Here is a 27,830-nt window from a genome sequence, read left to right on the forward strand (position 1 = left end):
TGTATGTTTTCTCAAACGTAAAAATGAACAGTTAAAGTAAATGCGATCGGAAATTATTGAAATATAATGTATGATTAATCGATCTTGGAATGAAGAAAAAAAATCTGTTTATTTTTTTACATTTATTTGTAACTCGCACAAAAAACAAAACATTTGATACTGTTTATGGGAGCGTCAATTTTGATGTTAAACAATTGTAGAGATGTTTTTTTTTTTTTTTTAACTGTAGGGGGGAAACTCCAAGGTGGGTGTCGAGCATGTGAAATTGATGTTCACAGCTTTGCGGGTCAAATTAGGGAAACACAACCAAGTCTCCAGTGTGTGCAGTACATTTGTGCAGGTACGATATTATCGACATCATTTTACCATTTCATGTGTGAAAATTTCTACACTTTCAAATGTGGTGATAGTGTTGACAAATGGATATTACTTGGGTTATTTTTGTAACACATGAAGATTATTTAAATGGGACTTCTCTATCTACTTTCTTGTGTGAATTAATGTATATTCATATTATATTTGTCTTCTAACATTGTGACTTTATTGTCGGATTTACCCATAGAATCCGTTGTATGCAGACGGTGTCCAAATACCTTTGGACCTAACTTAATGTCATCTTCTCACCACGGTAGAAATGGCTACAGTTGAAGAAGTCACCACTATGACAGCAAGAACACCAATGACCAGGACATATATTTACGTTGCTGACGAAGATAATAGTTATGATGAGGATTACCAAGATGAAATATGTAACGCGAGCACCCTGGCGCATTTTAGCGAGGTCTCCAGTCCTCTTTTCTTCTCCTTAGTGGCAGTCTTTGGTCTGGTGGGTAACGGGCTGGTGGTGGCAATTGTACTCAAGTACGAGAATGTCAAAACCCTCACCAACGCCCTCATCGTCAACCTGGCTGTGTCTGACTTCCTATTTGCCACGGCGCTGCCATTTTGGGCCTACTACCATGCCTGGGGCTGGGATTTAGGAGAGACCGCGTGCAAGTTGGTGAGCTACGTATTCAACGTGGGATTCTCCAGCAGCAGCCTGCTCCTCATCGCCATGACGGCCCAGCGCCACGCTGCTGTTATCAACCCCCTGAACGGCCTCGTGTCGGCAACGGGCATCTGGAGCCTGCTGCCGTGCATGCTCATCTGGGCCACCAGCATCCTGGTGGCTATCCCGGCCTTTGTCCTCACCACCATCGTGGAGCATAGTGGTGAGAGTTACTGCGAATATACAGAATCCGCCAGCAGCTTGTGGGGAATCTACCAGCAGAACTTTTTTTTTTGCCTCATCTCAGGCGTTTTTCTCTGCTGCTACTGTCAGATCATATGCAGACTACTTCGTACTCCGGCGAGAAGACGCAAAAACAAAACCTTAAAGTTGATTTTCACTCTCATGCTTCTTTTCTTTGTGGGCTGGGCTCCCTATAATGTCACAATCTTTCTTAAATCTTTCCGTTTCTGGCCCCAGAGGCCTGTGGATTCTGAAACTCTGGCGAGGCACTGCACTAGCCGCAACCTTCTGGACTTCAGCTTTTACATCAGCAGACTGTTGGCCTTCTCGCACTGCTGCCTTAACCCCATCTTCTACGTGCTCGTGGGCTCCAAGTTTAAATCCCACTTGAAGAAGTTGATAGGGTGTTGGCGTCAGGGTGAGGGTGGCGGCGCAGGCAACGCAAGCGGGTATCGTAGCCGTATGTTGATCACATCTCTGTCAAGCGGGGATGAACTCTGTGTGTAGCTCAGCAACCTCTTCTATATGATATAAAATAGCTATCTGAAACCTCTTTTAAACCCACTTTTAAACTGCTTGTAAATTGTTTGATTTTATCAACAACAACAAAAAATTTCAGTGTTGCTGTAAATTGAGGGGGGAAAAGTCACTTTGGCAATTTTCTAATTTGATTCAGTTAGAAAAATATCAATGTTTTAATTGTATTTTCTTTTCCCAAAACATATTTTAATGGCTTGATGCAATTATGCAATATGCATATCTGTATTGGTTATTGTTAAAAACAACAACAACAACAACAACAACAACCAACAAGTGATTGGATGCATTCACATAAGCATAAGTGTGCTTGGTTATTTTTTTTCTTTTGGACAAAGTGGTTACTTTTTTTAAGGACAGTATTTTAAATTTCACTATTTAATGTCATTGTCTCGAAGCATTTGAGCGAAGAAGCTAGTTTCTGTGTGAAAACAATTTTATAACGGTTAAATAAAAGATTTCAAGTTAATTTTGCCGGCGTGTGTTTTGAGGCAGTGTTTGGTCAGATGTCAGCACGTTTTTTTTTGTTTTTGTTTTTTAAGATGGGTTTTATTAATTTATATTGCCATGTGGTTTGTGTGCCGCACTGTTTTATTAACCCTTTAACCCCGGTAGAGAAAAAAGTCTGACGCCTTCTTTGGAGGGCGAGACCAGCAACTTCAGACATGAAAAATATACTACCTACTATTAGCCAACAGAGGACGCTGTTCTATCAATTTTAACCGTGTGGCCTTTGAAACAAACCCCTACGTCAGGGGTGTCCAAACTTTTTGCAAGGAGGGCCAGATTTGATAAAGTGAAGGGGCCCGGGGGCCAGTAGTTTTTTCGGACATTTTTTTAACTACAATTTCATCCAAATAAACACTGTTATAAAACAAATTTCATTCTCCCAATTGTCTTTATTTTTTAAATGACAAAATAACCAAATATAAGCCACTCAGGCAGATGTGAACAACTCTAAAAACACAAATTCTGCCTTTCATTCATATCTGAAGAGTCCGATAACATTGAACAAACTGTATGAAATACCTTAAATTTACATGAGTTTAAAATTATTTTCGCCTCATGAACATTTTAAACAGGAGTTATAAGTAATACATAAAATACAATAACATTGAACAAACTGTATGAAATACCTTAAATTTACATGAGTTTAAAATTATTTTCGCCTCATGAACATTTCACACAGGCTTCACGCAGCCGGTTCGCGCGTACCCTTTTTACAACGGGTTTATTTCCGCATTTGACTTGCGCATGCTCCGCATAGCAGGACACCTGTAGTCATGTTCTCGCTGTAAAATCACGCCGGGTCGCGCGAGATTACATTTCTGCGGCATAAATATAAAATAGCTTTGGTACGTGTGTATTAAAGCGCTGGTCAACAATGGCGGCGGGCCACATACTAAAGATTTTATCACAGAGGCTGCGGGCCTGATGAAATTTGACCACGGGCCGCAATTGGCCCGCGGGCCGGACTTTGGACACTCCTGCCCTACGTACATATGTTTATTGGAAATTATGTATCTGCCATAAAGATTATTAATTACATATCTTAAAAGGCAGGTTACATATTATCCATGAATTTTCTATTTGGTTAGGAAAAGCTGTTACAAATTATTTCTAATCAATAAAATCAATGATAAAATAGAATCAATTAAACACTGGCAATTTTAAGGTTGCATAAAACTGTTTGGTTCCCTCAAATTAAGCAAGTTATTATTTTAATATACTTATTCTAATATCTTGCTTTTTTTAAAATATAATCTTTAGAGCCTTTCGGATCCTTGCAAAATAAACCATGAATTTCTGTACGCTCACATTATTAAAATTAATCAAGCGAATTACTATTTGAATATTCTTATTCTAAAGTCCAATTGTTTCTAAAGATAATCTTAAGAACATTTTTATCTTTGCACACTGAACCATGTATTTCTGTATTTTCACATTAAAGTTAAACAAAATTATGACTCCAACCTGAAGACTATACGAGTGGTGTCGTTACTTTCTATATGACGTCATTTCATCGCACCTGATACTTTTTCTTATTTGTATAATCATCCTAACCAATGAGCGGATAACGCACTGGTCGCTTGGCAACTCCTCCTCCAATAACATTATAGTGTTTGGCTCGGGGGCAATCGGTCTTGAGACTTAAAAACATGGAATGTGCTGCGGTTTACCTTTGCACGGTTTGCTCATTTATCAAGCACATTCGTGGTGGTCTTTTGACAATTTAACGAACAGACTCAGCTTGGTTCGTCGTTGTTTTGTTTTGTTTGGAGTCTACCGGTACTTTGTCTCAATTGTTGACCCATTTTACGTCTGCAGTGGTAAGTCCGTCTGTGTATCATTTCGCCCCAAATTGACGAAAACTATAATTGCGTCTTTATTATTTCATTTATTTCAATATGTTGCTATGGTCTGTGCATATTTTTTTAAATTGGCTTCACATTGACGGGCTTTTTTCTCACTATTCAGTAGTTCGCCTTGGGCTTGTCACACCGAACCCATGATCTCATGGAGATATTCCAGGATTTTAAGACCTTGGCTTTGCGTTACATAATTCAAATATTTCAGATTATTTGCACTCTTTATATGCCGTCCAGCGTTGTTTGGTGTTTTATAACTTTGATAATCTGCTAATCGAAGCCTGGCTGTCGTCAGCGTTTTCGCCAGGTGAGGCTCCTGTGAGTTGCGTTTGGGTGTGCCCCGACTGTTTGCCAGAGATAACTAAGGAGTGTTTTTTTTCTCCGCTCTCGAATCCCGTAAAAATGTAACTTTCACAACCAACACTGCGTCGAGAAAGCAGGTCTGCTTTCAGTTGTTTGCCTTGAAAACTTCTTTGTAGGGAACCGCTTGATTCGTAATATTGATTTTTCCCATTGTTCCTCAATGCATCGCCCTGGACATGTGAGCACAGGTTTAGCAGTATAACAGGAGCGTATGGCTGGTCCGACGTAAGACATCTTAATATTACGACACTGAAGACAGAGTATTAAAAACACAGTACAGCTTGAATATTTTCTTACTCTGGTAGCACAGTGGACTAGTGGTTAGCAGATCTGTGACATAGTTCTGATTATCTTGATCTGACTATGTTAAAATGTTTCCTGAAGCCTTTCTCTGTAGAGGTTTCATGTTCCTCCAGTGATTGCATGAGGGTTTTTTTTTCTGGTGTTATGGATTCCTTCCATTTTTCAATAAGATGCATGTCGGATTCATTCGTGGGAATACTACATGTGCCCGGTGACTGCTGCTGATGATTTTGGGTGGAATTGTATCTTTTTTTGTTACTTTAAAACCCCAATCGTCACTATCTGGTGCACATCTGCCATTTAAGCTGTTATGATTTATACTTCCGTCCAGATTATCCTTTGCCACTCCATCTCACAGCTTCATGCTCCTAACACAGAGCATCCAGGGGGAGCTTGTGATCCACCAGCTGACCGCTAATCCTCTGTGGCTGATAACTTGTGACCTAGCATCCTTGTGTCCTCATGCGTTGGTGATATGGGAGAGTGGTGGACAACTGCGGCAGGAGATACGTTTATGGGTAATTTTCCTCTTCTGAGCACTTCAAATTGTCTTTCTTTCTTTTTTTTTAAATTGGAGGGTGACCCAGATTCATGTGCTCCATTTAGAGCAGCAGCTCACGTCATACTCCAGATTTATTGCCATTTTGGGATTTGTTTCATCAGGAGCCTATGAGATCTCTAGCATTTCACATGTGACGACGTCCCCGTCAAGGCAGAACAACCTTGTGTCACTGCAGCCTTCATTTAAGAACTCCTACAATCTGCTCACAGTCTTTTGCACAGATGACAACATCCCGCAGTGTATCTCCTACATCAATCAGGTATGAGTACAAGAGCTGTATGAATTGTTTTGGTTCAAGTTGGAAGTGGTGTGCTGTAGAACTTGAGCTATCCCCCCCCCCCCCACACACACACACACAGGAGCTCTCCTCCCTGGGTCTCTCCTCATGCATGGAGCTAAGATCAGCAGGAGGCGCAGGCCTCAGCGCAGTGCCCGCTTTGAACGCTGCTTTCGAGCTGCTGCAGATCCACAGACGCACCATGGCCACTTTGGAGGAGCTTGAGAAAGAGCAGTACAAGCGGTCCAGCACCTTGGATCACATGCAGATGAGCAATTCAAGACTTAGGGCAAGTGTGTCTGTTTTTTTTTGTGTCTTTTTAAAACATATTCAATTATTTGAGTCAGTCGTGCTATAATTGTTATGTTTCCCACCAGGATCAGCTCGAACTGTCCATTCGGGAGAAATCGGGTTTACATGAAACCGAAAGGCAGCTTCAACTCAAAATCAAGACTCTACAAAGTTGCCTGAAGACGGAGAAAGATGAGGTCGATGACCCACTGCACTCCTATTGATCATATTGTAATACTGACAAATTGTGTGAATGCAGGTTCAAAAGCTTCACAGTATAGTTGCCAGCCGCGCGTCGCAGTACAACCACGATGCCAAGAGGAAAGAGAGAGAGTCGGCGAAGCTCAAGGAACGTCTCAGTCAGCTACTTGTGGACAGAAGAGATAGAAAATTGGGTGACTGACTACATTACTTTATTCCACATATGTTGTGTGTTTGAATATCATAATGGAACGAACACATAAGCCAATGGTAAATTGCAAACTTGAATTTGAACTTGAAACACAAAAATTTGTGTGGAGCTTGTTACAGCTGTTGTAAAAGCGCTTCAAACTGTAATGTGTTTTTTTTTTTTTTTATCACAATTAGCTATTGACGTGTTGAATTGCATTGGACGAGCAGACGGCAAAAGGAGCCACTGGAAGACAGCCAAAGTCACAGCCAGGTATGGGAAGAAACCATCTTTGTGACATTTTGACAAATTCGTTCTATCAAATGGATACATATTTACCTTTGCAGTCACGAAGGGCAGATGTATAAGTCCATGTTGCGTGACTACGAAGCCAGCCAGCGGGTGCTGATGCTGGAGAATGCAGAGCTAAAGAAGGTCCTACAGCAGATGAAAAAAGAAATGATGCACATGTTGAGTCCACGCCAGGCACCATGCAGAGGAGCAGGCACCGATGACAGCAAAGAGGCGGTAGGTGTGCCACAAAAAAAGTCCCTGAAATAGTCTACTTGTAAAATTTTCAAATTCCTAACTGAATTTTATAGTGTTAGACTCAACTCATCACTGTCAGACGTCTCCCCAAAACAAAAAAATATGTTGCAGTACGAATATTGACCTATAAGAGTCGTTGTTTCACAAGCCAACTTGAACGACACACTATAAAGAAATGGAAGATGCTATGCTAACTGTTAGCCGATTGCGGTAAAAACACAGTTAGTGCTTCACCTGGTATTTTTGTTGTGAAGATTAACTTGTTAGAAATAAACATTCAATACAACTAGTTAATACTCTGTGTCTCAGTTGGATTCTGATGGGGAGGAGAAGACCGGTGACTCAAGTAAGGAAATACTGGACCGGTCATGTGACCCAGCGAGGGAGCAGCTCACCAACAGCATTCGCCAACAATGGAGGAAAGTGATGAGCCACATGGAGAAATTGAACCACCAAGGTATGCAACATTGAAAGTAACCAAAACACTCAAGTCAACTTGGTTGATATCCAAGTCAAGTCAAGTTTATTTGTATAGCCCTAAATCACAAGCAGTCTCAAAGGGCTTCACATAGACAAACAATTGACAATTATTCTCAAAGCATCCCCTGATCTCGAGCTCCCAAAAGGGCAAGGAAAAACTCAAAAAAACCCTACTAGGGGGAAAATGAGATCCAAGTTGTTCTAAATTCAAAATATTTAATTTTTATTCAATGTCTATTTTACCCCCATCCAAAGTTAAAAATCAGGTGGAGTCCAATAAGGAGGTGATCCCGAGGGAAACCCACGAGGACGAGATGGAGAGGATGAGGCGCGAAGTGCAACAGTGCAAAGAGTTCATTCACACCCAGCAGCAACTCCTACAGGTCAGGATTATAATGGATTGATTGTAAACAGAACAAATACAAACATTGTCGGTTGTAACAAGGTGTGTCTCCCTGGGCTTTTTGCAGCAACAACTGAACGGGTCATTTGACGACGAGACGGCCGAGCTCCTCAGTGACTGCTACACTCTGGAAGAGAAGGAACGGCTCAAGGAGGAATGGAGGCTATTTGAGGAGCAGAAAAGAAACTTTGAGAGGGAGAGAAACTATTTCACAGAGGCCGCTATCCGCCTCGGTCGAGAGGTTTGCCAATTGCTTCACTTTCACTGTTTTTAGTAAAGACTTATTTGAAATGTACGGTCAAGGTTGGAATTTTTGTTGCATCCCTCCTGCAGAAAAAGGCTTTTGAGGAGGATCGCGCCTCATGGCTGAAAAGTCAGTTTCTAAACATGACCCCCTTTGCCAACCGGAGTAGATGCTCGTCAACTGATGGTTATAGTGCCTTATCAATCAGTAAGTATTTTCCTCTATTTTGTGGACATGCATAATACATCTAAGGAAGTGGGTTTTTATTTTCCTCTCTCTGTATTTTAGGAAGCGAGCCAGAGACGAGGGCATCTTCGGCGAAAAGCCAGCTTTCCAAATCCCCAAACTACACATCGTTCTCTACTGCTAAACCTGCTCCTGCACAGAGCACCATGATGCCATCCACTGCTGAACTTAACCGGGCATTCTACCACATTCCAGACTCTAGGTATACTATCATTTATCATCTGCCCTCATTATGCGTTATGCCAAGAGAAAAATCCAGAAGATGCCCACGGGAATGTAAAACTATTTCCGTGTGTACTAATTCTTGGGACATTGTTTCAGTTCCTCTGGGTGTTTAAATCGAGTGTGCCGGCAAGAGGCCAGCAGCACGTTGGAAGATAACAGAGACTCTCGTCTCATGGCCAAAAACGGAGTCTACAATGGAGACTTGAGTTTCTTCTCTCTCGGGACTGATCAGAACAGCCTCACTTAAGAGCCAATGTGGCTGATGAACTCTTGAATATTTTTTTTTATACATGCATACCGATCAGTGACCAAAAGAAAAAGAACGCACTTTAAAAAAACTGCTCTGAAAGGGGCTGAGAATTTTACCAAGTACAGATATGATGATTTGTATTTCTTATTAAATTGAAGGCCTGTTACTCTCAAATGTTTTCCAAGATATGATGGACAGTCAGTTTATTTCTTCAGTACATTTTAGTGTAATATCTATATAAGATGATCAATAAAGAGTTATTTGCTTTAAAGCAATTATCATTCTTTAATGCCTAATTCACGCAAGAAACACCCAAATTTAATTGTTTTGATGGCACTCTGCTTCACATCCAATGCATCTTCTTACTACACGTATGCAGACCTGATCCACGAAAACAAAGCTGTTGAATGTTTTGAAAAAATGGGAGGTTAGTGGAGTGTGCAAGAGAAGAAAAAAAAGTCAAACAGTTTTAAGCAAAACGACCAAATGTCTTTGTGATAACCAATGTGCTTAACCGACAACAGCAAGCTCCAGAGTGGAGAGTGACGCTTTTCATAACAAGGATACGAGTACTAAAGTGGTTGAAATGGTAAACTATATTAAATGTTAATGTTCTTATCAATTCAAAAGTTTTGAATCCGCTCAAGTCTTTAACATTATTTTGTGTTTCTAGCACCTCCCAGTGTCCGTAAGGCACACTGCAGCCAACAATTCAAACAGGAAATTGTCATAGCTTCGTTCCGTTGGTCTCTTCCATCCCAACAGAAGCGGAACCTCGCAAGCCCCTTACAACAAGCCCGAAAAGCACAGCGACAATGTCGACTTCTAACAACATCGTAGCCATGAAAAAAGTCGTACAGCAGCTGCGCTTCGAGGCGAGCATACCTAGAGTGAAGGTAACCAGAAAATGGGATTATTTTGCGGGCCGTGTGTTTTGACCGTTACATTCGCCCAGCTAGCTTTGGCGTTAGCCCGACATAAGTTAGCCATTAGTCAACCGGCACATAAGACTGGGGCGTTACTTTGACAAAGAACAGGAAGTATTGCCATCCACTCCTGTAATGATAACTTTTAAATATCTGGTTAACTATACAAAAAAAACCACTTGCGGTTGATCGGGTCTGTAGTCATTTTTATTTTGAATGCAACTTGGAAGAATTGATTTGAAAAAGTACACTTGCATTTATTCAACATTCTTGGACTACAGAATTAGGACTCCTCCTTTCTGTCATGTTACAAACCAAACCAGTGACTGAATCCTTGTATTTGTCTTTTTGCTCCTGAGGTGTCCCAAGCGGCCGCAGACCTCCAGCAGTTCTGCATGCAGAACGCCTTGCAAGACCCCTTGCTTACCGGAGTGTCATCCAGCACTAACCCGTTCAGGCCGCAGAAGGTCTGCTCTTTCTTGTGAACCCGCAGTGCTCATTTGGTGAGTGTGCCCCTTGACTCGCATCAGTCTCCTTTTGGATGCTGACTCTGTCTGCTTTGGATTCTCTTGCAGGCCTTTCATTTTGATGCTACAGGGAAATGTCGACCTCAACACTGCTCCTCATGCCAAGCCATTAAAACTGCCACGGGGAAGGGAGGGGTCAGGGATCGAGGATCTCTTGAGTGTATTATACATCAGAACCATGTCAGATAAGACAACCATCTATTTTCATCCACAGTAGAAGATGAAGAAAGGAAGCAGTTTTATTTTACATGGCACAGTTGGTTTTGAATTAATCGTGCCTTTTCTATTCTATTTTAGTCTTCACTCCAATGGACTTTTTTGTATTTAATGAATAAAAACATTCTTTGTTACTCCAAATGTGTGTTGACTTTGTGGGAATTAATTCAGCAAAATATAGGTTTAATACTTTTGGCCCTCAGAAAGTGAAGTATAACAGTGTCATCCAGTATGGGTTTTTAAAGATATTGATGGTGACCATATTGGAAATCTTTTCCACAAAGAGTACCAGCAAAGTGAATATAATTTATATGAAGAAAAAACAGTAAATGATTTTGTCAATGTTCCTCGTTCATGAAGTAGCATGTTGGATAAGTGTATTCATTATATTGCATTGGTACATAATCATCTTCATCTATATGATGCACGGTCGGACCCCAAAAATTACAATCAATTTTTGGAACAATTTCCTTTCAACCCAATAAATTTAGTAAACTAAATGAGAATGCATGTATGATGGTGGGATCACATGACTTGAAACGTCTACTTTTACCTTCAGTTCTTGTATTGCCTTATAAACGAATACCAAATATTCGTTCAATTAATATTCATAAGAGAATGTGATCAATTTCTAAATTTTCCGTTTCAGTAAATCTGTTCAACGTGATTCCCACTATTGCCAGATGGTGGCGTAAACATATCCACCAACCACCTTAATAACTAAATTTAGTAGTAGAAGAAGAATTAGACTTGAGGAGACCGGTGTCATCCTCACGCAAAAAAAAGAGGAACAAGCTAACAAAAGAACCGCGAGGGACCGAGGTCTGTCTATCTGTCGACTGTCGTGCACCAAAAGGCGGCAGCGTGACAACGAATGTACCGTAAAAGGTGCTTTTGAACCGGCCACAATGAAACGCTCCTTGCAGACGCCAGTCGAAGAAATGAATCATGGGACCGCGTTGCTGTGGAAACGACGGTAACCCGTTTCCCTTAACCCAGCATGTTCATTCCCCTTGGTTTAAAGCTGCTGGTGGAGAGCAAAAAAGAAAACCTCCACCTTTGCTGCATGGTAGTCGTAGTTTGATGTCTGTAACTAGTTTAATGCTAATGAATAGCGAACTAGCATGCTACATGACTATCCTAAAGCAGGATGAAGGGCTGGGCGATAAATCCTTGAAATAAAATATTATCAGTGAAAATAATCACAAAATTCGGATTGATGTCTTTTTGCGTTCATAAAGAACAAATATTGTTTTGTTTTTAATATTGTCCATTAGAAAAAAAAAGATCATGAATATTTAGGTTGGGGCTACTTACAGTGGGTTTTTTTTGCGCCATTTTAATGCGGGATGCTTGGTCTCCATGTGCCGAAGCACTTTTGAAGGCTTCATTATAACGCTTCAGGCTTCATAATAACTACAAAGTATCGCCCAGCCTTAGCATGATGTTCCAGGAGGGGTCCATACAGCTTGTGTGCCTCACAGCCAGCAGTGGGGTTCCCCTATTCACAAGGGGGGCCTCCAGGCAGCTCCCCTTCTCAGTCATTGGTTCCCTCAATGGTGTTCATATGTTTGGAAGTGGACAAGGGGTGGTGTTGTCTAGCTGTGAGACTGAAGGTGGCGGGAGAGTAGTGTGGCGAGTCTTTCAGGACAGCGTGATGCTCATCGCTGTGAGCGCCAGTCACCAGGCAGGTCAGGGTGCGGATAGCAGCAAAGGGGAGCACCTGTGTCTCCAGCGCCTCCTGGAGAACGTGTGGAGCTGCATGGTAATGGTGCTGGGCCAGGACGAGCTGGTCAACGCCAGGAACTTGGAGCGTCTGAAAAAGGACCTGCGCTCTTGCTTCAGCCTAATTGACGAACTGTTGGAGGAGCGGCGCCCCGGCATCCTGGGCCAGCTGACGCATTGTGCCGACTGTCTGCTGCCCCCTCAGCCGTCCCTCCTCCAGGAGGCCGTGCAGGGCTTCACCAAAGCCGCCGACAGCGAGTTTGGCTGCCTCCTGATCCACGGGCGGGTCGCCGCCGCCACAGAGATGTGGTGGCGCCTGGCCCCTCAGGAAATAGTCCTGGTCTTGGCTTTGATGCGGGCCCTTTCTGACTCTGGCGCCGCTTCCTGTGACTACCCGGTGTTTCTTCCTCAGGGCAGCCCCACCGTTGCCCACCGTCTTCTTCGCTTTCAGCTGCTTCCGGGGGCCGACGTGTGCGTACTGTGTGGCCCCGCGCCGTCCTTGCAGGGTGCCGAAAGCACCCTCGTGTGCCGCTTCTGGTCACCCCTGACGGACACCCTGAGGAACTGCCTCGCCGTCGGCGAACACCGCCTTCCCACATCCGTCACCTTGCGCCCCGACGTCCTGGCCTTCCTCCTCATCCACCGCGAGAGCCATCGCTCCATCTCCTGCGCCCGTCCACAAAGTGACCCACCCTCACCCTCCGAGGCTCGCCGCTGGGAGCTCCTCAAACTCTTCTACATCTTCTGCACCACGCGCTACTTCAAGCAGGAGGAAGCGGAGGCTGCCGAAGAGGTGGAGGGGGGCGCCCACCCGGAGAACACAGAGGACTTTGTACGTGGATTCTCTCACCAGCCACTGAAGTGTTATTTAGTCACAGATGAGTGTAAATGTTTTGCGCTGCAGACGCCGCAGCACCGACTCTTCCTTCTGACACCGCTAACGGCGCCGACATTTGCTCTGAACACCATTGCCGCACAAACTCTCTCCAGTATCACTGCTGCTACTAGTTTCTAACGAACTTATTTCTGACGTCCACCAAAGCCTGATCATTCTGTGAATTAACAACCTGTATCAGCACACTCTTTGGACACAATCATTGTCACCTCTACAGTTCGATCAATTTACAGGGAAGACTTATTCTGCCTGCAAAGATGATCATGCTTAACAGTATGTTTTGCATGGTGGAGAGATCTACTGTATATGAATGACTATTATATGCTATGTGAAATAATGTGAAGAATATTATGATCAAAACTAAAATATGACCTTTGATTCTTTTTCATTTGGGTATTTTTCTGCATTTTGAATATAAGAAATTGAATCACGTCATGGGTAGTTACTCTCATAGTTTGTTCTTTTTGGTGACACAAAAAAAGGCCAGAGCCCAGACATATACCCAAATGAATATGGGGTGACTTGAAATGGGGCTGCGTACAAGTGATGCCCCTGCAATCAGACATTTCCATGGAAGAGTGATCCATATGTTATTGGTAATACTTATTTTTTAATTACATTTATTCTATCCCAACTGTGCTTGTTCTGTTATTTTTTTAGATTAATACGTCTACATTAATTATATACTGTAATATAAAATAACAGAGTATGATCAAAAATCATTCGTTCCCTTGAAAATATAAAAATTATTTTGTTTATAATGGACGTAATATAGTTCACATTAACATAATTACTTTTCTTGCGGGTTATTCAGCTCAAGGCCCATTTGAGAAAATCCACCTTATTGCCATAACAACGTCAAAACATGCATTAGCGACACCAAAGCGGCTCTCATTTGAATAAAAGGGGGTGAGGCTGAAATAGGAGGAGCATCCCGAGCTGCTTATTTTTGCATTTGGGGAAAAACTCCTTCAATGTATCCTCCGTGGTGCGTTCGCCGTCAATCTGTATCTCTGTGAATTGCATCCATCCTCGTCCCCACTCACCACGTCAGGGTCCAAAAAACCTGAGCAGAACCGAACTTGGTGCGTTGGAAGGGGAGGGATAACACCCAAAAAGGGGGAGGGTTACCCTCGTCTTGAAAGCATTGCCATGTGTGCACAGTTCATTCCAACCCCCTCTTCTTCTTCCAAAAAGAAAAAAAATCCACACGTAGTGGATGACTGGGAAGAACTCGGGAATATTTTTTGTACCACCATTTTATTTTTGAGGAAGTTCGATCTCGCACCCTGATCAAAGTTCATAGGGACTCTCGTTCAAGGTGGCGGCAGCAGTTGCTCAGCTTATCGTTGAACTTTATTCGATTTAACTCCTCTAAAAATTATCAGGGGAACATGGCAGCGGCGAGGATAGGGAGGCTGTCACCCGGAAAAATTGCCCGACTCAGTTTGCCTCGAATCCGGGGTGAACCGTTAGCCGTTAGCTGTGGCTTTGTACCCGCGGTGCGTTCACTGACCTCTCCCCTTGTGTCCGCCAGAGCCATGGCCGGCCTGAGCGCCACGCGTTGCGGTCTGCCCAAGGAGAGCGTGACCGAGAACGGTACCTCGCCGCGTGGCAAGGTCCTGACCATCGATACCATGAACCCCACCGTGAAGATGGTGGAGTACGCCGTGCGGGGGCCCATCGTGCAGCGGGCGGTGGAGCTGGAGAAAGAGCTCTCCGAGGTGCGTCACTTTTCCATCACTAAAATGAACTTTTAGCCATTTGTGATTCGTTGCATCCTTAATTGCTTGCAAATGTTCACTCATCTCTCACATTATGAGACACACAAACATAATCATGCTATTATTGTGGTTTGCATCATTCTACATGGCTTGAAATAACAATTTTGCTTATAAATGGCTTCAATTTAGTAATTTTAAAAGATATTTTCGCAGGTTAATCCCAGGAAAAAAGGCTTTATTAAACAACAAAAATATGACACTGATGGGAGTTTGAATGTAGTTTCGGGGCATGTCGAGCTTTCCTCAAAATATGTATTATCATTATTATCACAAATTATTTTGCATTAACTCTTATTTAATTATTTTGGCATACCTAATAAAAGTATCTCAGGAGCGTAAAGATGCTTACATAACTTTTCCAACAATTTGGCATCCATGTGATGAATAGCACCCATTTGCTCATGTGCCACCTGAACAGTGATTTCAGTGACGGTCTTGCGTTATCACTGGGATGAAAATGGACAAGGTATATTTACTTTCTCTTGCTAAAAGCTTCTCGCGTGTGTCATTGCCACTTCAGAAATACCCCCGATGATGACTCAGCGGGTTATTACTTGGACGATTGTGCCCATATCCTCTTGGCAAAGTCCATCCGTTGGTTAATCATTGAGGTTTTATCCCAACAGAAGTCTCTAGTGACATTTCCTAATCTGTTTAACTACTGGTTTGGACATTTTGTTTCAATTTCCCCCTCTGTAGACAATTGCACCTGTTGCCTGACTTTATCTCATATGTCCTTGCTGAGTGGCAAAACTGTTAAACTATCAACCTCAAGTAAAATAGCCCAGTGGTCTAGTTGTTAGGATGTCAACCATCCTGCAACTGAGACAAAATTGATTCAGCAACTTGGCTTCAACCAATTACTTAATTGACGGTTAAATTTCACCTTTATCAACCAATGAAATTTACTGTATACTTACTGTATATTTTCATAAGCTTTGTTTAACAAACTCGGGAAAAAAGTCTTGCTACCACCATTTGGCAAGCATCCCACGAAAGGTTCTGTGTACATGCACTTTGTACATTGCTGCCTTTGTTTTGTCCTCATGGGCATGCAAGCTGATAATCAACTGGGGCACACACACACACACGCACACGCACACGCACACGCACACGCACACGCACACGCACACACACACACACACACACACACACACACACACACACACACACACACACACACAAGGCTTTTCTGTTCGTCTTCCCACAGGTTCTGACACAATGGTGGCATGCAGACCATAAAGAAGAAGCCTTTCTGAACATTCACTAACATTATTCCACTAATGTAGCATCCACCTACTGTGGGCAGACTTCAATGAACTGCACCTGTAAGCCCACCAGTTTGCTGCCTAAAATAAGGAATGAATCAAAATGAGTGTTTTTAGGCTGCTTGTTCCTTAAAGAAAAACAGACAAAACATGCTATTTAATTGTCTTATCAGTCTCGGCTCACATCATGGCGACCTGCCTAATGAGGTTTTCTGACAAATAAAAAGTACTGTGAACAAAAGTTCATTAATATTTGTACAACCTGTTTTTTTCCTGTTCTTCTTTTGGCTGCAAGGTAAACAAAATAACCGCATACTGAGTCATGTTTGTATTACGAATTAAAATTACATCACGAAACTGCACACTCTCCTCCTCCCTCACTTTCTCAATGTGACCATTTCAAACAATTAACTACTCAATGAATACTCAAGTCTTTAAAAAACGATAAAGGATAACATGTTGAACAGACTCATATTTCTTCCGTTTAACTGGACAAACAGGTTGTTTTGATTTAATGGGAATGTTGATTGTGAAAGTGCCCCGCTTCTCCTCATGCGCCTCCTCCTTGTTTATTTGTGCACGTGTCAGTTAATGTTTGCTTTTAACTCCCTCCTGGCTCGCGGCTGCTCGAGCCAACCACGCAAACTTTACATTACAGCCCCGGAAAACAGACCTCCTTACGTTTATAGATGCCGTAAACTCTGCCATCACTTAGGTTGTTAAAGTATGTCTGTGTAATGTGTGTTTCTGGGTCACAAGACATCAGTGAGAATGCGCTATGGATATTTTCGGTAGACATAAGGAAGAGGTTAATATGTGAGCCAAAGCGGCAAACTAACTAACAGCCACTTTAATGAATCCAAGCATGTGTTTTTCAGCCTGCCGCTGCTGCATTGCTCTCAGCCTCCCATCGTTTTATGAGTCAAAATCTGTTAACATTTAATTTTGTCCAAGCACTGGAATTTAACAACAAAGTGTCAGCCAAACCAAAAAAAAAAAAAAGTCAGGCACAAAATAAAAGCTTGACTTGATTTTTCGTGTTTGTGTCACGCAGGGGAGGAAGAAGCCCTTCCAGGAGGTCATCAAGGCTAACATTGGTGATGCACACGCCATGGGTCAGCAGCCAATCACCTTCTTTCGACAGGTTAGCTCCTCCCCATTTTAACCAAAATTCTTTCAAGGAGTGTATCATGTTTTTGTTTTTTTTTAACATATTTTAAAACAGTCCACAGCTGTCTTAATAGCAAACTTGTGACATGCTAAGTTCAAGAAACATAGTATGCTCAACACACCTTATTACTTGTCTTGCTGAAATCAGTCTCGCTTTTCTCATATACGTTTAGCTACTTTTTTGCAAAAACAAGCAAACCTTGAGGAAGAAAAGAACATTATTTTTAATGTCAGAGGCAGCACTTCATAGTTGGCACTGCAATGTCAAACAAGTGTGTTTAATTGATTTGCAATCAATTATAAATAATACCTCCTGTCCCTGTATGGTTTCAAAGGTACTGGCGCTGTGCTCCTACCCCGAACTGCTCAACAACAACATGTTCCCAGAAGACGCAAAGAGTCGAGCGCGCCGCATCCTTCAGTCCTGCGGTGGCAACAGTATGGGTGTGTTGCACATGATGTATTTCTTCAAACAGCTTTTGTATACATGACAGCGGTTTACGCCTCCTGTGTTCCTCATCCGAGCAGGGGGGCGCTTTGTGGCGCTGTGTTGTCATGGAAACTTGTAGTGGAACCTTTGGAGCGGGGGTGGGCAACCTAAGTCATGGTGGTTGTTTGATGAACTTTTGACTCAGCTCACTATAAATATATATCAAGTTAGATAACCTCTTACAACTAAATGCGCACAGTAGTGGAAGGCAGACTTCTGCCAAGGTTGAACGATCTTGATTTGGATCAGAACCAGATTATAATGATAAATTTTTATAATTTCATTTGTTATTTCATTTGTTGTTTATTTTTCTGTTCTTCAGGTTCATACAGTGCCAGTCAAGGCATCGACTCTGTGCGACATGACGTGGCCCGCTACGTGCAACAAAGGGACGGCGGCGTGCACTGCGACCCCGACGACATTTACCTTACCACAGGGGCCAGCGATGGCATTGTGGTAAGGTTTTCTTTTAATGTGTTTTATTTTTTTTCTTAATTCAATCAATTATAGAAGTAACGCACAGTGACCACTTAATTGGTTCGCCTTCATCCTTGTTGTTGTAGTAGCATGCTTAGACCACCAGATATCAGTAATGAATCATGCTTGCAGCTTGTTATGCTCTCCAAGTCAATGAAGTTTTGACTTACAATTAAAAAACTAAAAACTGCAATGCTGCCATGTTGTTGCTTGTTAACGGCATCATTTGTATATGTTTTACCCCTCTATTTTTTTCTGTCTTCTTTAGACAATGCTCAAACTGCTGGTATGCGGCGAGGGCACGTCCCGCACCGGCGTCATGATTTCCATCCCGCAGTACCCTCTCTACTCAGCAGCGCTGGCCGAGCTGGGCGCCGTGCAAATCAACTACTACCTCAACGAGGAGGCGTGCTGGAGCATGGACATCAGTGAGCTGCAGCGGGCTCTGGACAAGGCCCGGAGCCACTGCAACCCCCGAGCCCTGTGTGTCATCAACCCTGGGAACCCCACTGGTAAAGACCCCTTGAGTATTAAGTTTAGCATCAAAACATTCTTCTTGAAGAGGTGGGGTAACCCTAAAACAATCAGCTGTATCGTACTTATTTTCCTCACCGAGAACTCACCAGCTGTCGCCATGGCAACTGAGTAAACACTCTTTTTTACATTTGTCAGATCCTGCTATGGTGGCCTCTTCAAATGGAGTACACCAAAGAGGCTACACAAGAAAATACTGGGGGCCCTTTTTATGTGCCCAGTTTAAGTCTCGCGCAAAGTGAAGTCTATTTTCATACATGGATGCAGCCAGAAAGGGGCCCGAGATGGATTGCAAAGAAACACAACCCTATGGCTCAGGCTCAATGACCCTCTCTGCCCACAGGCCAGGTTCAGAACAGAAAGTGCATCGAAGACGTCATCCGATTTGCCGCCAAGGAGCGTCTGTTCCTCATGGCTGACGAGGTGACCGCTCTGCAACCTTTGTCTCTCTCTCTCTCTCTCTCTCTCTCTCATTTTCTCTCTGTCTCTCCCTCTCTCTGTCTCTCTCTTGCTCTTGCTCTCGCTCTTTGTCTTCGTCTCTTCCTCTCTCTCTCTCTCTCTCTCTCTCTCTCTCTCACTCACTCACTCACTCACTCACTCACTCACTCACTCACTCACTCACTCACTCACTCACTCACTCACTCACTCACTCACTCTCTCTTTCTCTCTCTCTCTCTCTCTCTCTCTCTCTCTCTCTCTCTCTCTCTCTCTCTCTCTCTTTTCTCTCTCTCTCTCTCTCTCTCTCTCTCTCTCTCTCTCTCTCTCTCTCTTTCTCTCTCTCTCTCAAAAGAAACATGTGTACATGCTCTCATCATATCGCCATCTTCGCCAGGTGTACCAGGATAATGTGTACGCTGACGGGTGCCAGTTCCACTCGTTCAAGAAGGTGCTCTTTGAGATGGGGCCCGAGTACTCCAACACGGTGGAGCTGGCCTCCTTTCACTCTACCTCAAAATGTTACATGGGAGAGTAAGTGAAGACTCTTAAACCCCTATTCCAGGCATATGTACATCTTAAAATTTGCAGAGACCTAAAAAACAAATCTGAATTAAGATTTTGTCATGATTCTAGACTTGTGATTTGTCCAGTCTTAACGCTACTCATTTTGCATTTCCTCTGTTTTCCTCTGAGGTGTGGCTTCCGCGGCGGCTACATGGAGATCATCAACATGGATGACGAAGTCAAGGCCCAACTGACCAAGCTGGTGTCTGTGCGCCTGTGCCCGCCCGTTCCCGGACAGGCATTGATGGACCTGGTGGTCAACCCGCCGCAGCCCGGAGAGCCGTCGTATGATAAATTTATGAAGGTACATTAAAATCTCCTCCAATTTTTTTTATGCATGTTTTAGTGAATGCGTTTGTTGTTTTTCTTGTCGTTCAGGAACGTACAGCCACCCTCAGTGCCTTAGCAGACAAGGCCAGATTGACAGAGGAGGTGCTTAATACAGTGCCTGGCATCAGTTGCAATCCTGTGCAGGGCGCCATGTACTCCTTTCCTCGTATCAGCATTCCAGAGAAAGCTGTCAAAGAAGCCGCAGTATGTATTCCACTTTGCCAACTAAAAGTATTTCGGCATAAGAATGGTGATGTCATTCGGGTGAGCTGGAGCCTATTGCAGCTGAACTTTGGTAAGAGGCGGTCTCCCTCCCGGGCTGGTCGTTTACGGAGTCAGATACCTGTCAAAAAGATGTATGCGTGACCTGAGAACTGGGTGGGAGACATATTAACCACACGACTACCCTGGTGCCATCCTCAAAAATGATATTTGTAGCCCAAACTAAGCCCTAATGGGTCCTGCTAACGTTAGCATTAGCGAGCTAATGTTTCTGTTCAAAGCCTTCATTTAATACACTTGCACTCTTTCACAGCATGTCTCTGCGTTAAATAAGCTCTTTAAGGCGACACGGTTGTCTGCAAAGAGAGAGAATCTGATTAGCTTCCCACTTGAAAAGGTCAGCTGACCCGCCAATTGATCCTCGTTAACTTCCCTCGGCGTCATCGGCTATCCGAGTGGCGCGATTGCTTGGCGTCGGCACTCGGGGCGAGCAACGGATTTTCTAGCGGCCACGCCATGGGACGTAGTTAAAGCGAGCGGCCTGCGCAATCCATTAGCGCCCTCGTATATTGCGCGTCGCCTCCGAGCGGAATCTATTGCTTTTTGTTCAAATTGAGTACGTTATGTTGCTGTTTGAAGTCTCTGAAGGTTGCTCCTGCGTTCGAGTGACCCTTGAAAGTACGCTCTTCTACAAATGTAAGCAGGGCAACAATTGCGAACAAGACTCAAGAGCTTTCCAGTTTTAATTCATTAATTCACAAGCCGGTTAAAAAAAAAGTGCATTTGCTTTCATTTGGCCTCACTTCTTGTTTAATCTGAACTGTTGTATGGTTTTCTTAGACAAAGGTGCATTCACGAAATAGAGGAGTTCTAAGAATACCATGTGTACCACAACACATCAGCTAGAGTGGTTCTCAGTAGAACTCAAATTTCTGCTAAAGGCCAAACAATCCTAGTTTTAAATGGTAACAAAACTGAAGCCCCTGTCCACTCCACAAAAATGCACAAATTTTGGTTGTGTTGATGGGACTAGTTACTGAAAATCTGGAAAAAAAAATTGGAATAAATGATCCACAATTTTCTGACATATTACGAACCAAACCAGCAAGTGAATCATCATGAATGCACCGTCAATTTGAAATAATGTCATGTGTTTGAATAAAGGCCTGCAAATTCAAATTACACAGAAGGACAACTCTTTGCCATTTGTATCACACAGTCAAAAGGCCAAGAACCCGATATGTTCTACTGCATGAGACTGCTGGAGGAGACGGGCATCTGCCTTGTTCCTGGGAGCGGCTTCGGGCAGAAGGACGGGACCTACCACTTCAGGTAAGAAAACAGTAGGCCTACATGCACACACGCATATAATCATGCCAAATTTGAGTAATTTTCATCCTTTCAAGTCAGCAGAGGCCTGATTGTTCGATGGCAATTATCCTGTGGTGCGGAGTGTGTTAAAAGTGTTTTTATTTTAACTTCCAAATCTAGGCAAAAAAACGGTAAATGTTAACCATATCCTAAATGCCTGCTAAAACAATCCTTCTGTGTGTTCTCAACACAAAGATTGGCTAAACCAATTGGTTTCTGGAACGAGTTTCCCGAGTCATTCACCACAATAATGGCAAGGGGAGTTTGCTCCCGTAATGTCGCTAACAATTAGCCTACCATCTGCTTTTTCATCTTCTACCCCCAAGTAGTTCTTTGCATTTCCTGGCAGTTTCTTTCGTTAACTTTTTTGGAAATTATTTAATTTTTATATTTTTACATTTTATTTTTTATTTCTAAATATTATTTTACAAATTAATTTAAGGAGGCCCGAAAAGAAAACGTGGGTCCCTCTTCTGATGGGCTCACCACCTGTAGGAGGGGCCAAAGGGGTCAGGTGTAAAGTGAGCTGGGGGGGGACCTTGGCGGTCCGATACCCGGCTGCAGAATCTGGCTCTTGTCACCTCTCTGGCTGGAAAGGAGCCTGAGCTAGTGTGTGAGGCAGAAAAGTTCCGACTAGACATAGTCGGACTTGCCTCCACACATAGTTTGGGCTCTGGTACAAGCCCTCTCGAGAGGGGCTGGACTATCTTCCACTCTGGAGTTGCCCACGGTGAGAGGCGTCGAGCAGGTGTGGGCATACTTATTGCCCCCCGGCTGGGCGCCTGCACATTGGGATTCACCCCGGTGAACGAGAGGGTAGCCTCCCACCTCCTTCGGGTAGGGGGTCGAGTCCTGACTGTTGTTTGTGTCTATGCACCAAACGGCAGTTCAGAGTACCCACCCTTCTTGGAGTCCCTGGAAGAAGTGCTGGAGAGGGCTTCTTCCGGGGACTCCATCGTTCTACTGGGTGACTTCAATGCTCATCTGGGCAATGGAAGGGCGTGATTGGGAGGAACGGCCCCCCCGATCTGAACCCAAGCGGTGTTCTATTGTTGGACTCCTGTGCTCGACACAGATTTTCTATAATGAACACCATGTTCAAGCATAAGGGTGTCCATGTGTCCACTTGGCACCAGGACACCCTAGGCCGCAGTTCGATGATCGACTTTGTAGTCGTGTCATCGGATTTGCGGCCACATGTTTTGAACACTTGGGTGACGAGAGGGGTGGAGCTGTCAAATGATCACCACCTGGTGGTGGGTTGGCTCTGATGGTGGGGGAAGATGCCGGTCCGACCTGGCAGACCCAAATGCTCTGTGAGGATCTGCTGGGAACGTCTGACAGAATCCCCTGTCAGGAAGAGCTTCAACTCCCACCTCCGGCAGAGATTTTCCCACGTCCCGGGGGAGGCGGGGGACATTGAGTCTGAGTGGACCATGTTCCGTGCCTCCATTGTTGAGGCAGCTGACTGGAGTTGTGGCCGTAAGGTCGTCGGTGCCTGTCGTGGCGGATATCCCCAAACCCGCTGGTGGACATCAGCGCTAAGGGATGCCGTCAAGCTGAAGAAGGAGTCCTATCAGGCCGTTTTGGCCTGCGGGACTCCGGAGGCAGCTCACAGGTACCGGATGGCCAAGCGGAACGCGGCTTCGGCAGTTGCTGAGGCAAAAACCCAGGCGTGGGAGGAGTTTGGCGAGGCCATGGAGAATGACTTCCGGACGGCTTTGAGGAAATTCTGGTCCACCATCCGGCGTCTCAGGAGGGGGAAGCAATGCACAGTCAACACTGTTTACAGTGGAGATGGCGTGCTGCTGACCTCGACTCGAGATGTCGTGAGTCGGTGGAGAGAATACTTCGAAGACGTCCTCAATTCCACCGACACGCCTTCCATTGTAGAAGCAGGGCCTGGAGACTCTGAGGCGGACTCTCCAATCTCTGGGGTCGAAGTCGCTGAGGTAGTTAAAAAACTCCTAGGTGACAAGGCCCCGGGGGTGGATGAGATCCGCCCGGAGTTCTTAAAGGCTCTGGATGTTGTGGGGCTGTCACGGCTGACACACCTCTACAACACTGCGTGGACATCGGGGATGGTGCCTCTGGATTGGCAGGCTGGAGTAGTGGTTCCCCTCTTTAAGAAGGGGGACCGGATGGTGTGTTCCAATTACAGGGGAATCACACTCCTCAGCCTCCCTGGTAAGGTCTATTCAGGGGTGCTGGAGAGGAGGACCCGTCGGGAGGTCGAACCTCGGATTCAGGAGGAGCAGTGTGGCTTTCATGCTGGCCATGGAACAGTGGACCAGCTCTACACCCTCGGCAGGATACTCGAGGGTGCATGGGAGTTCGCCCAACCAGTCCACATGTGTTTTGTGGACTTGGAGAAGGCGTTCGACCGTGTCCCTCGGGAGATTCTAACCCCCTAACCCCACGTACTACAGGGCATCATTAGCGGCTTTGTTTGTAAGTGACACGGAGGACGAAGAGTTTGAAGGATTTAATGATTTGGAGTGACACAGAAGGTTTGAAAAACTATTATGGCTTTTACGCACGCCCGGTCCTTCTCGACGGGAGCTCTCTTTCACCGTGGATGGAAGTCGGGGGCCGGCGCTCGGCCGGGTGGCTGTCCGGGAACGGTGGATGGGGCTCGGACATGGCTTTTACGCACGCCCGGTCCTATTTTATGGAGCTCTCTTCCACCTCCGTGGCTGGAAGTTCAGTAGTTGTTGGCTCGTTGAACTCTTGTTTTGTTAAATAAAGAGACGTTTACCAAACGCACGTCTTTCCTGGTACTTTGTTAACACTACAATATAATTATATACTAGAGCTCTGCAGCGTACGCGCAGCGTTGTTGACATAAAGAACAAGGAATTTGATCGATGGATTTAATGATTTGGAGTGACAGATGGTTTGATAATATTGTTGTAATATGATAGTTCTTTGAAATATACTTTATATATCGTTATATGGGTCTGTGGAATAATTAGAAATGCAACTTACAACGGGTTCGACGTCAGCATATGTGGCGCATACGCGGCATTGTTCACATAAAGCAAGATCGATGGATTTAATGAATTGGAGTGACACAGATGGTTTGAGAAACATGTTATTTATGTAATACTTACTTGAATAACTCTGAATGTTACGTCAGGCCCGTTCTCAGCTCCTCGTATGTGTATATGTCACGTTAGCATAACGTATCGTTTAGCCTGTTGTTGCTGGTTCATGTCTGTTTTTGGTGTTGGATTGTGACAAATAAATTTGCCCCAAAAGTGCGACTTATACTCCGGTGCGACTTATATATGGGGTTTTTTTTCACTTTATTGTGCATTTTATGGCTGGTGTGACTTATACTCCGGAGTGACTTATAGTCCGAAAATTACGGTACATTGTTTGTAGTCAGTGCTTTTTTTTTTTACATTTGTTAACAATTTGACAATTTCATTCAAGTCTTTTTTTGTATTTTCAAGCAATTGAAATTTGTTTATGTTTACATTTTTTTTATTGTATTAATTTAAGATTGTTATGTGATTTTAGCACACAATAAGAGAAACACGAACATCCATTTTTGTGGGCTCGCTCACATTTTAAAAAATGCTCAAGATGTTAAAAATCGCTATGCTGTCCTCATGAATGAACTTTTTGGAGCAGCATCTTAATTAATTCCTCTATGTATTTGAGTCCAGAGTTTCTAATTGACTCTGCAGTAAATGGATCAATTGTTTTTGTATTCGCCGCTGCAAAATTAGGAGGAGAAGCTTTATGCTTTATCGTCGCTATCGAACCACTTCTCTTAACGGTGATCCTTCAAAGTCCGGGGAAATCTTTACACGCTCCACTGCTGAAGACGCATGGCTCGGTTTAACAACTTGGTCCTCTTGTTCTCTGACAGCCTTCCTATGGATGTTAAAAGGCAGCAGGGATGGGGGGAGGACTACAAATTTCAGGACTTCAATTCGGAATGGAGTGGCTTGATATATATTTTAATTATCTTATGGAGAATATGACAAGAATCTAAAAAAAAAAAGTGGGCAGTTCAAACATGGATGCTATTTGTGAAGTGAGTCTGCTGCCACTGCGGTCGAGGTCAGTCATTTCTGACGACAAAAAAATTGGAAAATATTGCCAGCCATTTCTCATGGAACTACTTGAAAAAAAAAGTAAAATGTGGTATGTTCACGTCTTTTAAACCTTTCTCCTTATTCAGGATGACCATCCTGCCTCCCACCGACAAGCTGAAGGTTCTCTTGAGCAAAGTGAAGGAGTTCCACCAAAGGTTCACCAAGCAGTACTCCTAAGTCCCCTTTCTTTCACACACACACACATATACACACACACACACACGTTGAAGAACTGCCAAAATCCCGATCCTCCACATTTTTCTTTTTTGAAGTGCCTTCACATTGACTCTTTTTTTTTTTTTTTTTTTTTTTCTATCGCACTTCCCTCCTCCTCATGGAAGTTTGCAGAATGCAGACGTCCTAATAAGGGCACTTAATACTAACTTTGCGTCAAAATTGTAGTACAGCGTGGTTGGTAAGTAGGAAAGAATATGTGCCAAGGATTTTTTTAATTAAATTGTTTTTATTAAATAAAAAAAAATACTAATCATCGCTGCTTAAAAACAAACAAACCATGAAGTATATGACAGAGAATATATGCAGAAAGTCATCTTTGCATGCTCAAAATAAATGTCACTCTCGAGGCTACACTTTTACAGCTTTTTTCTTTTTAAACATGTATTTACGCAGAAATCATGATCATTTTCCTCTAGCTGTGGACAATAATGAAAGCATGCTGAGGGGTGACAAAATGGAAAAAGCTATTAAGGCATTAATCAACCCTACATTGTGTGCAAAGCTGCTCTAAAAGAGGGTAGGTAGACTTACTTTCAGTTTCCATAGTAAGTCCCACTGAAAGGAAAAAAGTTTCAATGTTGTGTTTTTTAATAATGCTAAGCCAAATAGTGCAAAAATAGCAGAGACCCTAAGAATCAACTGTCTGTGCTATTTTGAAAAAAGGGAATGTGCTTGAGAGTTGCCTACCCATGCACTAGACGAGAGGAACCCTTTGTTGCAAAGAATTTTGAGAATGACTAAAACATTTTTATTTAAATCTACTTGTATCATTATTTGACAAGTTATTAACTGCATGCGTTATAAATAAAATCAAAAGTGATTATATCTCCAATGCCTTTGAGTAGGTTGTCCTCGGTTGTTGTTGGTTGAGTATTTAGTATTTGACAGCTAATCACTGTGAGCCGCCCATCTGGCGTCATTTCATCCATTGTTCATATTGACCGCAGGGTCCAGCCCACTGATCGCTGAGTGAATGTAGCTAATTGAAATGAAGTCAAGGCAACAAGTCGTCATTAATGCAGACATTCATCAGCACTACAGGAATCTGATCTGAAGAGTTTTTTGTTGTTATGAAGTTAAAGAATAACTCACTTTTTTTGCTGGATATCATTAAGCAATTCAGAAAATGGATGGATGGAGATCCAAATGTGAATTCAATTCAAGCAATTGGAAAGAGAAGAAACGGTTTGGTCGGTTGCCATTAAGCTATGTTGTAAAAATTGTATACTAAATGTTAATGGGGTAGATAAAAAATGCATAAAAATATAATTTTTCATTATTATTTTATATTTTAGATTGCAGAAAAATTGATTGAATTGAATGTGTTACTTTAGATTTATTTCTTGAAAAATTTGAATTGAATGTGTGACTTCATCGAGACCAACTATTGTGTCAAGCTGTCAGGTGTCTTAAGATTGAAGTATCAATAAGTTATGTTCCGTTATGTTTGGTTAATATAGCACAATTACCGTGTTATTAATTAATCTGTCATCTTTTTTATTGCCCGGAATGCACTTTCCCAAGACGGATGGCGCTGCAGTCTGTGTGCATGACATGATGGACTGTACGGGGAGACAGTGAGAGAGTGAATCATGCAGTTTGAAGGGGTTTTGGACTGTCTTGTTCTTCCTCATCCATAGTGTCTGTCAACTTCAATTAAAGTTGACAAAGGGCTCCCGAAATCCTAATTGCGGCCAGCCGTCCTTTTTCTCGACCTGGAGGCCCTCAGAGCGTTCGGTCCAGCGCCCCCCCCCCCACACACACACACGCACGCAACCGAATACCAAATTAAATGGGGTGGCTCGCCCGCCGCTACCAAAGGTCAT

At 43.4% G+C, this 27,830-nt stretch overlaps 5 protein-coding genes across 10 annotated transcripts; all 5 read left to right on the forward strand.

Annotated features, from left to right (window-relative positions):
* The first annotated feature begins 297 nt into the window (after positions 1–297).
* On the forward strand, positions 298–2,854 carry LOC147046520 (chemokine XC receptor 1-like). Its single transcript, XM_085930319.1, has 2 exons — positions 298–340; positions 563–2,854. Exon 2 carries the CDS (start codon positions 635–637, stop codon positions 1,736–1,738), a length of 1,104 nt encoding a protein of 367 aa, XP_085786445.1. The 5' UTR covers positions 298–340; positions 563–634; the 3' UTR covers positions 1,739–2,854.
* Positions 2,855–3,891: 1,037 nt separating this feature from the next.
* On the forward strand, positions 3,892–8,992 carry ssx2ipa (synovial sarcoma, X breakpoint 2 interacting protein a). Of its 3 annotated transcripts, none has more exons than XM_085930253.1 (14): positions 3,892–4,098; positions 5,135–5,321; positions 5,467–5,624; positions 5,725–5,931; positions 6,020–6,130; positions 6,193–6,328; positions 6,522–6,597; positions 6,672–6,852; positions 7,183–7,330; positions 7,609–7,736; positions 7,824–7,997; positions 8,090–8,207; positions 8,289–8,448; positions 8,568–8,992. In XM_085930253.1, the coding sequence occupies exons 2-14, from the start codon at positions 5,279–5,281 to the stop codon at positions 8,716–8,718; spliced, it is 1,791 nt and encodes a 596-aa protein (XP_085786379.1). In that variant the 5' UTR covers positions 3,892–4,098; positions 5,135–5,278; the 3' UTR covers positions 8,719–8,992. The 3 variants fall into 3 exon arrangements, with proteins under 3 accessions (XP_085786379.1, XP_085786380.1, XP_085786381.1); XM_085930254.1 differs by having other exon boundaries at positions 5,162–5,321; XM_085930255.1 differs by having other exon boundaries at positions 5,181–5,321.
* A 149-nt stretch (positions 8,993–9,141) lies between these two features.
* Positions 9,142–10,525, forward strand: LOC147046522 (guanine nucleotide-binding protein G(I)/G(S)/G(O) subunit gamma-5-like). The gene is made up of 4 exons (XM_085930256.1): positions 9,142–9,310; positions 9,395–9,617; positions 10,007–10,150; positions 10,223–10,525. The coding sequence occupies exons 2-3, from the start codon at positions 9,537–9,539 to the stop codon at positions 10,130–10,132; spliced, it is 207 nt and encodes a 68-aa protein (XP_085786382.1). The 5' UTR covers positions 9,142–9,310; positions 9,395–9,536; the 3' UTR covers positions 10,133–10,150; positions 10,223–10,525.
* A 609-nt stretch (positions 10,526–11,134) lies between these two features.
* Positions 11,135–27,488, forward strand: gpt (glutamic--pyruvic transaminase). 4 transcript variants are annotated; one of them, XM_085930002.1, is made up of 12 exons: positions 11,135–11,366; positions 14,548–14,734; positions 17,117–17,206; positions 17,568–17,676; positions 18,045–18,178; positions 18,468–18,711; positions 19,077–19,156; positions 19,566–19,702; positions 19,865–20,039; positions 20,114–20,269; positions 21,507–21,619; positions 25,854–27,488. In XM_085930002.1, exons 1-12 carry the CDS (start codon positions 11,299–11,301, stop codon positions 25,942–25,944), a joined length of 1,584 nt encoding a protein of 527 aa, XP_085786128.1. In that variant the 5' UTR covers positions 11,135–11,298; the 3' UTR covers positions 25,945–27,488. The 4 variants fall into 4 exon arrangements, with proteins under 4 accessions (XP_085786128.1, XP_085786129.1, XP_085786127.1 ...); XM_085930003.1 differs by lacking the exon at positions 11,135–11,366 and adding an exon at positions 14,037–14,095; XM_085930001.1 differs by lacking the exon at positions 11,135–11,366 and having other exon boundaries at positions 14,155–14,734.
* fuz (fuzzy planar cell polarity protein) lies at positions 11,380–13,644 on the forward strand. Its single transcript, XM_085930005.1, has one exon. It carries the CDS (start codon positions 11,832–11,834, stop codon positions 13,128–13,130), a length of 1,299 nt encoding a protein of 432 aa, XP_085786131.1. The 5' UTR covers positions 11,380–11,831; the 3' UTR covers positions 13,131–13,644.
* Positions 27,489–27,830: the final 342 nt, after the last annotated feature.

This window comes from Syngnathus leptorhynchus, chromosome 14 (assembly GCF_054491065.1).
Source record: "Syngnathus leptorhynchus isolate UIUO chromosome 14, UIUO_Slep, whole genome shotgun sequence".
Taxonomy (NCBI): domain Eukaryota; kingdom Metazoa; phylum Chordata; class Actinopteri; order Syngnathiformes; family Syngnathidae; genus Syngnathus; species Syngnathus leptorhynchus.